Raw genomic sequence first — 15,666 nt, 5'->3', positions numbered from 1 at the left:
TACACACCGCATTAGTTTATTTTAAGGGGATATGTTAAGATGCTGCAACATTCTTCAAGGAAAAAATACTCATCTTAGAAACCTAAGCCACGGCATTGGACCCTGAGATCCGCACACCTCCCTCTCTCCCTTGTCGCTTCTAATCATTCCTTCTTTCAGCATTTTCTGTCTCTAATGCCAGCTCCTTTAATCCGGACGCCCACGGACTTCTGAGACCCGATCTCAGTAATCCTCTTAAGAGAGAAAATTCAAGTACCAGATACCATCCAGAAATCTACAGGTTTTGCTAGTCAGCTAGGTGGGAAGGATAATTCCTTCGTACATCTGTAGCAACGCTCTACCGTCGAACTTCCAAATGCTTTTCCAAATTATCTAATTATCCCTTTCAACATCTCTTGGAAGGAGGTGGGCAGGAGGTAATACTAATTCCATCTCTTCAAGAAGTAGATCTAATAAATTGCTCCACAATGAGGTGGCTGAGCCTAAAGCCATGTTCTCTAGAAACTTCTGTTGTAAAGAAGCAACCTTGACTGTCTTAAAATAGTATTTCTTCTCTCGAACTAAAGGCAGTGGTGGGTGGAATGGCTCCAAAAACCCTGTAAGTAGATGCAATTATATCGGAGTCACTTCTTCTCTTGGCCATCTGGAGGAACCCCCCACCAAGGGACCCCCCAAGGTGTGCTTCCCAGAACAGCCGTCTTGGGGGCACCTCCTGGGGAAACCGTGGCCACATGGTTTTGGAAGACACCACAATGACTTTCCTTTTGACAAATCAGTACACATGTTAGCATCGTGAAGCCCGGCCAGGAGACCTCATCCAACTTGGATGCATGGCTCTATTTTCTATGTAATAGCTGTTAGCCCCTGGAAATAACATTTTTCTGGAAAATGTTTAAGAAACATCCACCCACATACGTTTCTATCTCCTTCAAATCTTGTTATTCAGAAACCAAAACTTCTAGAAAGAACGGATCGTAGAATGGCATAATTAACTCCTTATTATCAAGCACCTACTTTCCAAGACACTGACTTCGGTTTTCCCGCCTTGTGTGTGGCATTTTATTGTCAGAGACTATCTGGGTGGTAAATAATGTTCTGGTTCCCGTTGGGCAAAGCAGTCTGCGGAGGCTCAGGGAAGGTCCTCGGAATGTAGGCGCGGCACCAGGCCGTCCTCAGCCGTCTGCCGCCTATCTGCAGCCTCGCCTCGCCCTTGGCGAATGCAGCCAGCTTCAGGCCTTCAGGTGCCGTCTTTAGGCTGATGGTGCAGACCTGCCTCTCCAGGCCTGAACGCTCTGCAGAGAACCTTGACCCGCAGACACTCATTTAACCAAAGACCCCTTCTGCCACACTGTTTCCCTTCCGTTTCTTCTCTTACCCCAAGAAGAAAAGCGGAGGTCCCCAGACATCCAGGGAAGAGGCTCGTTGGTATTTTACAGCAATGCAGCCCTGGGTCTCCAGGGCCGGGGAACTTGAACTGTACCGCTGCTGCCACACGCTCAGCCAAGTGTCGGAGACAGCCCTGGGTTCTGCACCAGAAGCCCTTTGGTCTCCCACCATGTGAACCCCGTGCCTTCATATGTTGTCCAGCTAACAGACTGCGTGCATTAAAAGTGAGATTATTAATTTTCACTTCCTAAGTCCTCCAAGTTATAAAACAGATGTGTGTTGTTTAAGATGCATTCTGTGCACGGGAATCACACAGGAGCTTTGAATCACGCCCAGGCAAACACAGGGCCAGCGGACGCTCCAGTCCCCTTCTCCGCTGTCCCCTTTAGGTTTTGTAAAATTCTGAAAAAGAGTGTTTGATCCCTCACCTTGGCATTTCCACACTAAAGAGTCTTCTCTTCTGACAAGCCCCTTTTCCTAAGGGTGTAATAGAATCTCTGTTGAAGGACCTTCAAAATTCCTACTGGACGCAGGGTGACCGATTTTTGTGGGAGTCCCCACCCAACTGTGGAGTTAATTGTTGTTTCCGCAATCATGTGTCAGCGTTTTCTTCAGTTTGGATCCTGGACCCAGCAGCGGTTTCTACACTGAAGTCCTCTTCAAAACGCAAACCTGATATAAATGACAAAAAGCTACAAGGCTACATGACATAATCTGTATTTTGTTGTTAAAATCAACCCCCCCCCCCGAAAAAAAGAAAAAATCAAACAAGCAGTGAGGTCTTCTATTTTGATGAAATATCCCCTAGAACACTAATATTCTTTCAGGGCATTTCTTGTTCCTTTGATTTCACTTAAACCAGCCAGGCGGATTTCTCCCTGAAGGGCAAATTCACAAGGTCTGTTAACTCTTTCAGGTCCTGGCTTCAAGAAATCCTGGCCAGGCCCTCCTGTTGTTTTGCCTGAGGCTTTCTACTTTTTAAAAGTCAGCTGTTCCTCTTTGAAGCAATCTGCAATAGCACACGCCACAGGACACGGGAGTTTTGGAAATGTAAATGTCCTCCATCAGCCATGACCTTGGCCCTAGGAAGTGATGGAGGCACGAGAGAGAACAGGGCCTCCATCTTCATCGCACTGGTTTACACCATCGACTTCAGAAACGGTGTGAGAGCAGAGGAATCAGTAGTGGGTTAAGCCTGGCCTCCCAGAATGCCCAGACAAGGTGTTCCTGCTCTGCAAAATGCCGAGTTGAAGGGGAACTTTGAATACAACTCGAAATTACGTGCGGTGGCGAAACTAAATGAATTGTGTCAGGAGACGGCATCTGTCATTGGGAATGGCACTGGAGAGAGCTCTCTGTGCTCTTCGGTGGGATCCCATAATGTGCCTGATGATAAAATGCTTATTTCAAAGTTAAACAACACGGAATCGAATTACAAAACCAGAAGGGATGCATTCTAAACATACACATGTAATGTAGGAATTAGCCGACATAAATAGTCCCAAAGAGTGTACTGAAAAAAAATATATAGGAATAGAATCATCTCCTGTGTAGAGATGGGGGAAATATAAAATTAAACACCATCAACATTTCCTGAAAATGTTACTATGTTTCCTGCAATTCTGGTAAAGGCATTCTCCCTCAATAGCCAGCAGAGAGTACGAAGCTTCTAAAAACAGCCACGCACGTCTCCCCACAGCACCGGGAGTGAGATCACTGGAAAACGATGACAGAGTCATCCCTAAGATCATTCTAATTAAATGTTTGATTTCCCCCAGCAAGCCTAATTGTGACATGAACAGCTGTCAGCCACAAAATTCGAGGAAGCCGTCATCCTGTGGATTTCACCCACACTTGCTCATCCCGTCTCCACACCATTGCTCAAGGGAATGTTTTCAAAGAATTCCTCCAGGGGGGGTTTCATTATGCACGGGGCAGGGGGGTCACCCAAGTTATTTGGCCTTACAGGCTACACATGAAAGACATTTGTCACCCTAACAAGAATCCCAAATGGATGTTTATTGAATACCAAATTCAAGTACATAAAAAGGCCAGGGACACAGTTTCTTTAATCCTGCAAGCATTGTATGAAGTAACTATTACAACTGCTTTCAAAAGAAGCATTTTCAATGCAATAGTCCTCCCTCATCCATGGGGCGTATGTTCCAACACCCCGAGTAGACACCTGAAACCTCAGAGAGGTACCTAATCCGATGGATACTGTGCTCTTGCTTACATGTACCTGCCTTTTCCCTTCCAGGAAGCACTTTATGGCTTCTCTTTAGCATATCTGAATTGCCATATTTGAATCACTGCTGGCGTGCTATGAGGCCAGTATCAAGTAAAATAAGGTTTACTTTAACACAAGCTCTGTGATGGAGAAGCAACAGCAGATGGTAACCAAGTCAAAGGCAGAGCATCACCGTGTTCAGGCTCCGCTGAGGACATGCATGCAGGGCAACTGTAAATTCTGTCAGTCTGCTCGTGTCTGCAATAATGCATGGAAATCTATTTGGGGCTTACACATGAATTTTAGTGAGGGAGCAAATTCACAAAGACGAAATCCGTGAATAATGAGGACTGATTGCGTTTGTTGAAAATAAGAGTGTGGGCGTATCGTCAGTCACTCCATATGTGTCCAGGTAATTCTTTCTGTCCGATTCGTGGTTGGGTTTGTTCATGTGTCAACATCAGAGTTCACTGCAGTCAAGTTTTCAAGAGAAGCGTGAAAAGCGTTACATCGCATGCCTCGGCATCTCGACCTGAGGCAGAAACTCACTGTGCATGTGTTTTGACTTCTCACTGTGTCTTCCAGGTCTTTCAGGGATGTGGCCAACCCAAACCTGCCCCAGCCCTCAGATCCGCCCGCTCCGCTCCGGAAAATTTTAACACACGCTTCAGGCCATACAACCCCGAGGAAAGACCGACAACCGCAGCGGGCACGAGCTTGGACCGGCTGGTGAGTTCTCTGGGACTGGTGGCCGCATGGCTGCTTCCTATGACTGAGGTCATTCTTCAAGGCATGAGGGGGAGAAGCTGGTTGTAAAAGTCATCTCATTTTTATATCTGCTCCTGGCCTTAATTAGAATGTTGAAAAGTAATGAGAGTTTCCTTTTAGGTCAAGAATTAGATTATTTAAGAAGTCTTAATCACCATTAATCCACTCATGCAAAGGCCAAATTTTCAACTTCACATTTCCTCTGAAATATGAATTCGAAGACGAAGTTACTAAATCTTCCAGTGATATAATTATACAATAGCACCTTTCTTATTTATCTGCTTTAGTTAGTTATTCAATTATGATAGTAACTTTATTATGAATTCTTATATGTAAAGTTTCCTGTTTGAAAGACCTTGCCGAGTGACCCCTGCCATTTTTGTTTTGTGCAAGTGCGTGTGTCCTTTAAAGTTGGACTCCTTAGAAATGGTAACTCTGGTCCATTTAAGTGTGTGTCAGGGCATCAGATGATATGTAGCATCAAAGCAATTCCCTTGGAGAATACAGCTGTAAACAAAGTAAACACAATTTTTCATGTGTTTTAAAAATCAAATTTTACTCTAAAAAACGAAAATCTCAATTTCAGAGAAATACCACTTGATTATTTTCAGTACAATTTACAATATTTATAGTACTATAAGCAGTTTATGTGCCTGAGATATCAAGTGCTGTTAATGTTGCTTTGCCAATTATCTTGATGTAAAATTAGCAGATGAGAACCTTAAGGTCATAAAATACTTGAACCACATCTGATTATGTCGTGTAAACTCAGGTTTCGGTTCCCAGGTACAAAAATACTTTCATTAGTCACTGAAATAAATTACTTCATCATTTTAGTTAGTATTCTTCCGCAGTGTAGAACTCACAAGGTTAAAGTGGTTGAGTATGGCCTCAAAGTACGTATATAGCAGCAATTCACTCCATAAAAATCAAATGTACTCACGATACGAAGGCCTATCCACAAAGTGCCGATAGGAAGGGGTAAGTGGAATTGCTAACTACTGAATTATGTTAGAAGTTTATTACAGTGTGTTAGCGAATAAACCCCCCTCTTCCATGTAGATTTTGAAAGAGGAACTCTCTGGGTAATTGTTTCAACCTCCTACTTTACCCTGATTATAGCTTTTCTCTATTCACAGTTTCAGGAAAAATTTAAAATTAGTCACCTCTTTCTTCTACTAAACAACCAATTAGGTTTCTCCAAACAAGCCAGTTGTTTTAAAGACATGATGGTTTCATCAGACTACATTGTTTGGGGTTTTAATTTACAAATTCCTTTGTATGTCTAGAGCCTTGTAACCAGAAGCAAAAAGGGTGAGTATGAGTTTGATCTTTCTACCTTTTCATTTCCATTTCAGTTGGCTCTAGCTTAGTTATCAGAACAATTCAAGCATTTTGGATTTTTCATAAACCCTCATAGGGGAACTGGGACACAATGAAGACCATAAGTTGAGCCTGTCGGTGACAGTACTGTACTGTACACCCAAAAATCTGTTGGGAGGGTAAATCCCATGTTAAGTGTCCTTACTATAATAAATTAAAATTTAAAAACAATTTGGGTACATTACACCCTTAATTAAAATTGCACTGAATTTGAACAATTTAACAATCTCTATGACTACCAATTAATTTCTTTCCCTTTGAAATGAAAGCACAGTTTTCTGCCCAGGAGAAATTAACGCACCCAGACACATACACTCAAACTGAAGTAGAGCAAGCAAAATACTTGTCTCAGGACAACAGTATTTATGCAATTTAGCACAACCTAAATAGAGCGTCAACATTTTGAGAATTTCACATGATGTTTGAAGTCTGACAGATAGGAAAATTTAAGTTTGAACCTTATATAAAGGAACTTTATCGGTGATCTTCAAAATACCCCAAATATAAAGGCCTTAAAGAGTGCTGGCAATTAGCAAACTCATGTAGGTACTTCTATTTAATGTGCCCCCCCAAAATATATTTTAGTCAACATTTTTCTGAAAAGAGTTAGTCGTGGTGACTCATGAGCACGGACCAGACCCAGTGCGCAGGGACCGGACTCAGTGCATAGGAACTGAAGTCAATAAGCCAGTGTCATTCTGAAACGTCCCGTGACAGCTCGTAGTGCTTTCTTCTCTATAGGCATGACTTGGGCCCTGTAAGGAAGAATGGCCGTTTCGTTAATTCTCTATTGAATTAAATTCCGATTCCTTCCTAAATGGCAAGAAGTAGCAACTGGCAGTGCACAGCCAGTCATAAACCTACTGGGATTTACTTTCCCAGCCCCTGCGAGCAAGGGACTCTTTCTGATCAAGAGGAGCTAAACAAGGTTATTCTTGAGAAACACAAGCGAGACCGAAGCCAATATCAGAATTTCGGTTAGCAGCCCTGGGCTCCCGTAAGGCTTCCTTCCCTTTGCGGGTCCCACATGGCTCTGAATAGCGAGAAGGTGAAGAAGGAACCCGAGGCAGCCAGGGCCGTGCAAGAGTCTGACACAGAACTCTTCCAGGCATGGGCATCGGCGAGCTCTCCCGATGGGCGCGCTGGGCAGCGCAGCCTCATTCATGCACGAGTCTCGTGCTCCCCACTCCTGTTCGAGTTTTCCCCCGAAACCACGATGTTTAAATGTTTATGAGAAGCACGTGCCCCCAAAGGAGAATAACTGGGAAAGACTTCTGGTTTCTCGGAGCGCTTCAGCAGAGAACGCGTTTCAGAGGATGGCAGCGAAAGAACATTTCAGTCGCTCCGCCCCTTCCACCAAAGTGCAGGTAGCTGCAAAGGTCTCAGAGGATTTCTTCTTCACTACCATTTAAAATTAGTACCTGGGGTATTCATTTCATATCGGTTGGTAACCGTTCTTATGCCATTATTATAAAACTATTTTTAAGTGAACTGATAATTACGGGGTTTTAGGAATACAGCTCCTAACCCCAAGCAGAGTAGACTGCTGCTGAAGGTTATGTAAAATCACTGGAAACCAAACAAACTGGCTTTTAAAAATACATCTCTTCCTCTATTATATGTAACCTCTATTATATTGATAAGGAAACTTATAAACCCCTTTATGTCTTTAAGGAACATTTCCACTCGTTTCTGTTTAGTGGAGGTGAGAGTTCCATTACTCTGCAGTTATATGGACATGAAAAGTAGTTTAGATCATCAGTAGCTTGCAGACATAACTCCCCAAGTGTTATTGTCCAGTAATGAATGAATACACTTGTTAAATTGACCGTGATGGAAAGCTGACTTATCGGAGGATATCGTAGTCCTTCCTGCCGGCGGCCACAGTTTCTTGGGGACATTCATATCATCAGCTAATTTGGTGAACAGCCCTGTCCCACTGTCACGTGCCTCCTGTTACAAACACTCCGCCTGGCGGTGCTTCTGTCCCTGAAGGGTGCGATGATGTTTAGTTAAATAGACCAGAGGGGATTATTTATTTGCCTGAAGGAAGAGATCACTTCTCTTCCTTTTGTCATGGCTTTATACCTGGTGAATTCTCTTAAAGAACTTGATGTAAAATGATGACTTTTTGAAGGTCTTTACGGGAAGCCCAGAGTGTAAAATAAATCAACACAAAACATCCCGATTTTTAAGATCCAAGCGCACAGAAGTATTTCGGGTTATCCTCTGTAAGAGGCACTTAGTTGTACAGCTCAGGACACTAGTGCACCGCATGCTAGGTGGTCCCTGGACCCGTAGGGGCAGGGGGTGCCTTCCTTGTTCCAGCTGATCCGTTAGAGCAAAAATGCACTTTAAACTGTGTATCTTAGAGGAATATATTTTATCAAAGTAGACTAAAAAACAAAAATAAAATAAGCAGACTTGGAATTAATTCATCAAGTTGGTGATGCATTAGACCCATGAATCTCCAGTAAGTATCAATATTGTACTGTATGTGCAGATGGTCTCAAATATTCTGCTGTTCGATTGGAGGGAGCTTGGGGGGCGGTGGGGGTGGGACGCCAGCCTGCCGAGCTAAACGTTGTGCCTGTGCTGTGCTGTGATGTGTAGAATAATCTCTCTCTCTTTTTCCTTTGAATTTGTTTTCCTCTTGCTTCCCAGAGGATTGTGTGGAGGACAATGCAACATAGTGTAAGCTCTGGTCTTCTTTTTCCTTCTCTCATCCCCATTTGTCTCTGTAACGGTCATCCCAGGGAGTTCATGAGCATCGCCACCCCCACCTCCTCTTTGCAAAGTGCCCAGGGAGCCCGCTGAGCTCTGCTCTGCGCATGACCAATGGCTTTAGGAACCGCCTCTCCTGGGATTTATGGTTAACAAACCGTTCGGTATTCTTTCCCCACGCGAGGTTTTCAATCTCAGCTTTGTGCGAGACTAGCGCTTGGTGGTGATTTAAATTCTACCTGAATGTTCAGACTTTGTGTAGTCTGCCTGAAAACTTAGCTCTTCCCTGATAGGATATAGAGTGAGCAAACGTAGGCTTATAGTTGTGAGTACAGGACACCCAGAGTTTATTCTTGTATTACCATTTATTAATTACTGTGTTATTTTCATATGAACAACTATAAACCTACTTTTTGCCTCCGCCTGTATATGGCTTCTTCTCTTTGTGCTGGGCGAGGTAACAGCCTCATTAATAATAAAAACAAACTGACCTCAGCTCTCGTGCATGAGGAGCTAATTTTCCCATTAACTGGGACATAGAGAGTTTAGAGGGTTAAGAAATAGTTTTTGCTGTAAGCTGTTTATTCTTTTCTATCCCTACCTGAATTTACTGATAGTATTGAGGAAGGGAGCACTGGCTATTTTTTACCTCAAAGCCTTTGGGATTGGAGCTAAAGATAAGAATGCCGAGGCCCTCTCACCTGACTGTGCATATTAACTATAATAATTAAAGAGCGGAGTTGCCTAACCTGATTTTTCACAATGCCTTCCCCGATGGTAATACCCTGTGATAAAGACGTGCACCCTTTGTCGCATCACCGACGCAAGAGAGCAAGCGGCTCGCACCTGACGGCACGTGCTTCTCTGCGCAGCACCCTTGTGACGTCAGGTGTCGCAGGTCAGCCCGGCCCTACGTGCAGGCCCTGGCAACGCAGGTCTCAAATCGCTCCTTTAAAACTCACTGAAAAGGAAATTGACCGCCGAGTGGTGTCCCGGTTCATCCCATCAGGCGTCTGGGCCCAGGGCAGTTTGGAGGAGGTGAACAAGTGAAGAGATGAATCCAGAGCAGGAATACTCTAGAAGGAAAGACCTTGAGAAAGGAACAGGGGAAACAGGAAACTTAAGGTCTAGGGGTGCTAAATGGGAAATGGGAGGAGACAATAGCATGGGTGGGACCAGCCAGGGGTCCAGGAGTTTGACCCAGTTGGTGTAATGAGAGAGGCGCCTGTTTGGAGAGCATGCGCCTGCCATTCCCAGCGCGTTCGCTTGGTAAGCCCAGATTTTCCAGCAGCTGGGCCAGTGCGCTCTCCTTGTCTGATGGCTGTGAGCCTTGTGGCTTTCCCCCAAGGGGACGGACTTCCTTGACCACACGAGAATGAATGTAAATCATGATCTCGCCCCCCACCCCACCCCACCTGCTGGACTTCCGGACTTGCCTCCTGTAATAATCTGTAGCCTCCGTGCCCCTCCCCCAAAACAGGTGTCTGGGATGGGATATGATTCTTCCAAAAATACAACTTCTTAAGTTTATTACTATGCCAGCGGTGAAAACGTTATTAATATTATTGCATAGAGATTTAAGTACTTGCAAAATAGCAAGATAGGCACTTTATTTTATTGTTTTGAAACAAAAATGAACAAAGCAACTCCCCATTCTGGCATCATTTCCTGCCTGATGATTAATACAAGTTTCAGGGTAAAGTGCCGGTCATAAAAATGTTCTCCCATGCCTCTTTGGGGCCATTTTGGTGTGATTTAGGAAGTCTTGGTTGTGAGGATTCAGGAAACGGTTGTTCGTTTTAAATTGCCATGGCATTTCACTGTCACCTCAAAGGGTTCTGCATCCGGCTCGGTCCCCGCTTTTGCATTTCAAAAGGATGCCAGGCTGTGTGTTAAGAAGCTGCTTTATTATCTGGAGCCTGAGCCACTGTTTTTGGGTGAGACTGATATTTCCCACCTTGACACAGACACACGCACGCACATCCATCTGCGCTCGGCCCGCACAGAAAAAAGTAAAAGCTCAGTCACAACAGTAGACCAGAATCTCCACTTTAATTAGTTTTCTAAAGATAAATGGGTCAAGGCCAGTCTGGCTTTCCGCCTCTGCTGCAGCGGAATAAATTAAGCTCCATGCGCCCCGGCAAACAAGCGGCTACCGCTCAATCCACTTCAGACTGCGAACTGCCCAGTCTTGCCCGAACCTGCTTTATCTGTTTGCTGCAAAACCCCACTGCGCCACCCCAGTTTCATTTTCAGTGAACCCTGGGTTATAACAGCAGCAGGATCCAGTGAGCTCTCCAAGCAGGGAGAAAACACAAAACATTAAAATCAATCCACCCATCTCATTCGGTCTCGGTTTCTGGTTTCTGCCCTTCTGCGGGCGACATTAGCAGCATGTGGGAGCAGAGAGAGTTGCCCGACCCAAGTCTCTTTCCATTTAGGAGGCTTGTGGTTGATGGGGCCTGAGTGGCAGCAATCACGAGCCACACATATAAAATGATGGCTTATCTCCAGGACATTCTGCTTATTCCATGGGCCTGAAGGATGCACACATCTCATTCAGTGGTACGCACTGTTGGGAACCAGGGTGGAATGCCTGCTCCTTAGATGGAATTTTCAGCTCATACCCACTGGACAGCAGACTATTGTTGCATCCTTGGGAAGCTATTATTTCAGGCACATGGGAGATTAGAGAAAGTAGGAGGAGCACAGACCTCTCCTTGAGCTCAGGCAAGGCTGCGTTTCATTGCATCAGCTTGTATACCGCAGGGAGACAGAAGAGAGATAGTCCCGCTGGCTGTGAAATCCCCGGGAGATGCTCCCGAAGCTCATTCCGCACCACTGCTTTAAGACACATCCAGAGAGTCATGTGGATTCTGACAATAAAAATAAAGTCATGCCACACATTTTAAAAGGGGGAAGCTTTCACATACCTTCTGTTATGTATAAGGGGTCTGAAATCATTTGGGGGGAGGTAATTTTACCAACAAAACCATTTGCAGCTCTGTGGCAAACTTTCCTTTGTTCTCAGAAACATTGCAGCAAGAGCTTGCTGACCTCTGACTGTCATAAAAATGAAATGTTACACTTTAAGACCCCAAATATGGCTATATAGATTTTACATCTATTTTACGGCATGTTGATATGCTTATTGTCCCCTTCAGACTTGAAAATTTCTTTCAGAATTCCTAGACTTCCACTAAACCCAAATTGACACATTATAGGTAACAATCGATCGACAAATGAATTTATGTCCTTTGCTGTCGCATAGCACTGAAGAAAACTACATACCATGTACAATGTATGGGATAGCATGGTGTTAGTGCCGGCATTATCAAAAAGACAAGAATCACCCTTTGCGCAAAATATCGCTTATCAAAGCAATTAGACACACCGGGTCTCCTCAGAGGACTCGTATCTGGGGCAGAGCCTCATGGAACGTTCGCATGCAGGAAAGAGGAATTTGGTTTTGAAATCTGAGGCAGACTACCCCGACAGAGAACAGGTGCAAGGTATATTAACCAAGGATCGTCATTGACCAAGTGTGCAAACTGAAGTCCTTCGCCATCCAACAGCTCATTTTCCCATCTTACGCCAGAGCTTTTTGCCCATAATTTGGACAAATTATACAGAAACTTTGTTGGCAATTCTGAGCGGGTCAGATGAGAAAAAAAAAAGTCCATCTGCACACTCATGCACACGTTCGTCCTTCCTCCAGCTCTGTAGCAGGTGCTTTCGTAAGTTGGTTCTGCAAGCCTGAATAGCCAAGCCGTACCGCACTGCTCAAACCATGCCTTTTAAAATATGTGTTCAGGAGAGGTATCGCTTGACACAGACCTTTTATGAAACTATTGAACAGCTTAAAGAATATTCTCCTTGTCATGGGAAATCTGCAGTAATTTTTTTCTCATAGCTGTCTGAGACATTCACACTGCAAGTCCCAAATGTGGTGTTCATGCTTTTGAGAGATAGAGCTGAAGGCATGAGATATTTTATAAATACTGGTTTTGATGGATTTGCTGTATAATCAATCAGCTTTTAACTGGCTCTGGGGCCCGTGGAATACATTTTAAAGCTCTGGGAATTTGGCTATTCCCATAACACACTTGGCCACTCTTTACTGCTAGCAGTAAACCTCAGGCATAAACACTGTGGCGAAAACCAGATGAGAAGAAACCTGTTTGAGTGAAAATTGACTTCCCTTCATAAATGTTAAAGGTAGAAAAATAGCTGCAACACACAATAATTTTTACTTAATAATCGCTTCAGCTCATTTCTGGTCATTATCATCAAGGGCTCTGACTTCATGGGTATTTTCTTACTAAGAGACTGGCCAAGCTATTTAAAAATAAAAAGTCCAGTTGACAATAAATGAATGAAACAGCGGCTACAATACCACCGCATTCCTGGCTAGCAAATAATTTTTGGGAGTTGGTTTTGTGTAATATCTTTGGAAGCTTTTCTAATACTCTATTGATCTGGACACACCAAGCTAGGCGTTGCAGTGCCTTAAAAAAAAAATCCAAATGGCTTACAGCCACACAAGTTTATCTCTTGCTTGTACCACGTGCCTGTTTTGGCTTGGCTGTGGATGGGCTGCCCACGATCGTCACCCTCGGTCTGATACCTTGGGTGACAGAGCAGCTATGATCTGGGGCTTCTCCTGTCATAGTGGGAGGGGACATAGAGGATGCGGCAAAGTGGCTATTGAAGTCCTCACCTGTAGGGGGCACAGCACACTGTTGGCATCTCATTGGCCAGAGCAGGTCACATGACTGAGGCCACTATGGAGAAGACTGGGACGTGTGCCCCCCTGTGTCTCCCACAGAGTGGAAATGGACATATTAGTGAGGAATAATACTGTCAACCACAAACACGTAGGACCAAGGCAGGATTTTTAAATAAACAAAAATCTGTTTCATTCCTCTCTCCAACGTACTTGAATAAGAAGGAAAAAATCTATTATTCACTCGGCAAACATTCGTTGTGCACTAATAAGAGTCAAATATCGGTGAGTCAAAGAGCTCACAGAGCTTTGGGGATGACAGACAAAACCAGCTATAATATAAATGAAACCAATTTCTGGTAAGGATTGCACTTAGATTTTTTTAGAACTCTAGGAGAAATCTAAGTCCTTGTTACAAAGGGAGTGTCTACATTGCCCTAGAAAACCAGCATCACTTTCCAAGTTGATTTTAGCATCGATTTCACCTACTTAAACTTTGCAATCTATCAGAAGTCAACCAGAGCAAAGGAGTCCCACCCCCAAATCTTAAGACCGTATCTCAGAGGAGGCTATAGAAGTTCTTGCCAATGAGTAGAAGAGAAATGGCAATATAAAAGCAGAATGAGCAAAGACTTTTTTATTACCGACATTTCAATGTCTTTCAGATGCAGGCAACACATATTTTAAATGAGGCTTCGATACTGCATGTCGAGAGTGCTGCTCTTGGGTGGCCTGATGTCATGTTTGCTCAGGCGAAGCAGTTTTTCTGCTCTTCTCTTTTCTGGGTCCGCCTAGTCCAAGCAAGTCAGACTGTTCTCCTTCTCTCTTTCATACACCATCCTTTAAAACTCACCAGCAATTCAGATGCTGGAGCCCCCTTTGCCTCCTTTTACATTATCAGTTTATTTCTGACGGCTCATGAAGGAGAGCACTTTTCGCAGGTTACTCGGGGAAATCTCACAGGCTGACAGCAACAATGACCTTGCTGATGGGGGAGAGAGTCCCGGGACAGCGTGTGCTGTTTGGCGTCCGCGTGGACTTCGAAAAACCGTCGAACTCTGATTCAGCTGGAAGAAAAATGACGATATAAGTTCATAAGTGATGTATTGTGCCATGGTGCAGGAAAACAATGACTTCATAAGTTTTATTCTAAGGGATTTTGTCCTCACAAAGCTCCCCAAAGCGGCCTTCATTCATTTCCGTCAAGAACACTCAGCTCTGCACTTGAAAAAGCTGAGCATTTCCGCTGCCTGCTCTTGGCAGCAACTGGAGCCCTGGACGCCAAGGGTGAACACAGAGCAGCCGGGCCAGGTTGGGAAGAAACCACGCGGCCAGCAAACCGCCCTGACTGACCACCAAAAACCCAGAGGCTGCGTTTGGTGCGAGGCCTGTCCTCACGAGCGTGTTTCCCGTTACTCGGGAAAATCAAATCTTCTTTATTCAAGAGTCTTCCAGGGACCAGAAATATTTCTTTATGGTTTTTGTGGCGAGGGCACAAGGGAAAGGAACTTCGTTCTCAAATAAATAAACTAAAAGTGTCACTACAGTAGTTTCATTTTTTTTTTTAATTTTTCTGTTCTGTGACTTTGAAGGGTGAGAGGTCAAATGAATCTCCAGGAATATTTTTTGCAGGAGCTGACTTTGGATGTCTTTGATCCGTGTGTGGCCAGGAAGTGGCCTGCGTGTGATGTGTGTGACGGTGTCGTTTGTCATTAAGATACACTTGTTGTGACCAATAATAATAAGTGAACAACCAGACATTGTTAGGGATTTATCAATGGCAGCGGAAGCGTGATACTTTCATATACATGTCTGTGATTCATTGCTACTTTTTAATTTTTAATTTTTTTAATTTTTTAATTGTATTTTTTCCATTACCTTTTAGTCTCCTTATGCTCCTCTCCCCTGCAACAGCGTGGTCATTGTCATCTGTGTCCATGGGTCCTTTTTCCTTTCTGCTCATCTCTCTACCCACTACCTGCCCACACCCCCTTAGCTGTCGGCCTGCTCTCCATCTGTGGGTCTGTCTGTTTTCCTTGTTAGTTCAGTTCGTTCATTATACTCCACATAAGAGCGAAATCATATGGTATTTGTCTTTCTCTGATTGGCTTATTTCACTTAGCGTAACGTTCTTCAGGTCGATCCACGCTGTCGCAAAGGGTAAAATTGTCTTCTTTTTTTTACGGCTGAGTAGTATGCCATTGTGTAAATGTCCCATAGTGGTTTTATCCACTCGTCTACTGGTGGACACTGGGGCTGCTTCCGTATCTTGGCGATTATAAATAACGCTGCAGTGAACATAGGGGTGCTAATGTTGCTTTGAATTAGTGTTTGGGGTTCCTTCAGATAAATTCCCAGAAGTGAGATTGCTGCTTTTTAAAATTCAGAGACACCCAGTCGTTAACAAAGTGGGACCACCTATTTCCAGTTCTTTCCCCTCCCTTACGTC

General features: G+C 44.1%; 1 protein-coding gene across 1 annotated transcript in view; it reads left to right on the top strand.

Moving 5' to 3' along the window:
• The window catches only part of GPC6 (glypican 6), a 1,029,119-nt gene that overhangs the window by 932,432 nt on the left and 81,021 nt on the right, over window positions 1–15,666 (top strand). Inside the window, exon 6 of the mRNA XM_028526606.2 lies at window positions 4,202–4,345. Coding sequence (XP_028382407.1) covers window positions 4,202–4,345 — 144 coding nt within the window. The remainder of the gene's footprint in view (window positions 1–4,201; window positions 4,346–15,666) is intronic.

The sequence above is a fragment of the Phyllostomus discolor genome, chromosome 11 (genome assembly GCF_004126475.2).
Source record: "Phyllostomus discolor isolate MPI-MPIP mPhyDis1 chromosome 11, mPhyDis1.pri.v3, whole genome shotgun sequence".
Classification (NCBI taxonomy): Eukaryota; Metazoa; Chordata; class Mammalia; order Chiroptera; family Phyllostomidae; genus Phyllostomus; species Phyllostomus discolor.
Note: the sequence above shows the minus strand (reverse complement) of the source record. Positions and strands in the feature narration are given on the sequence as shown.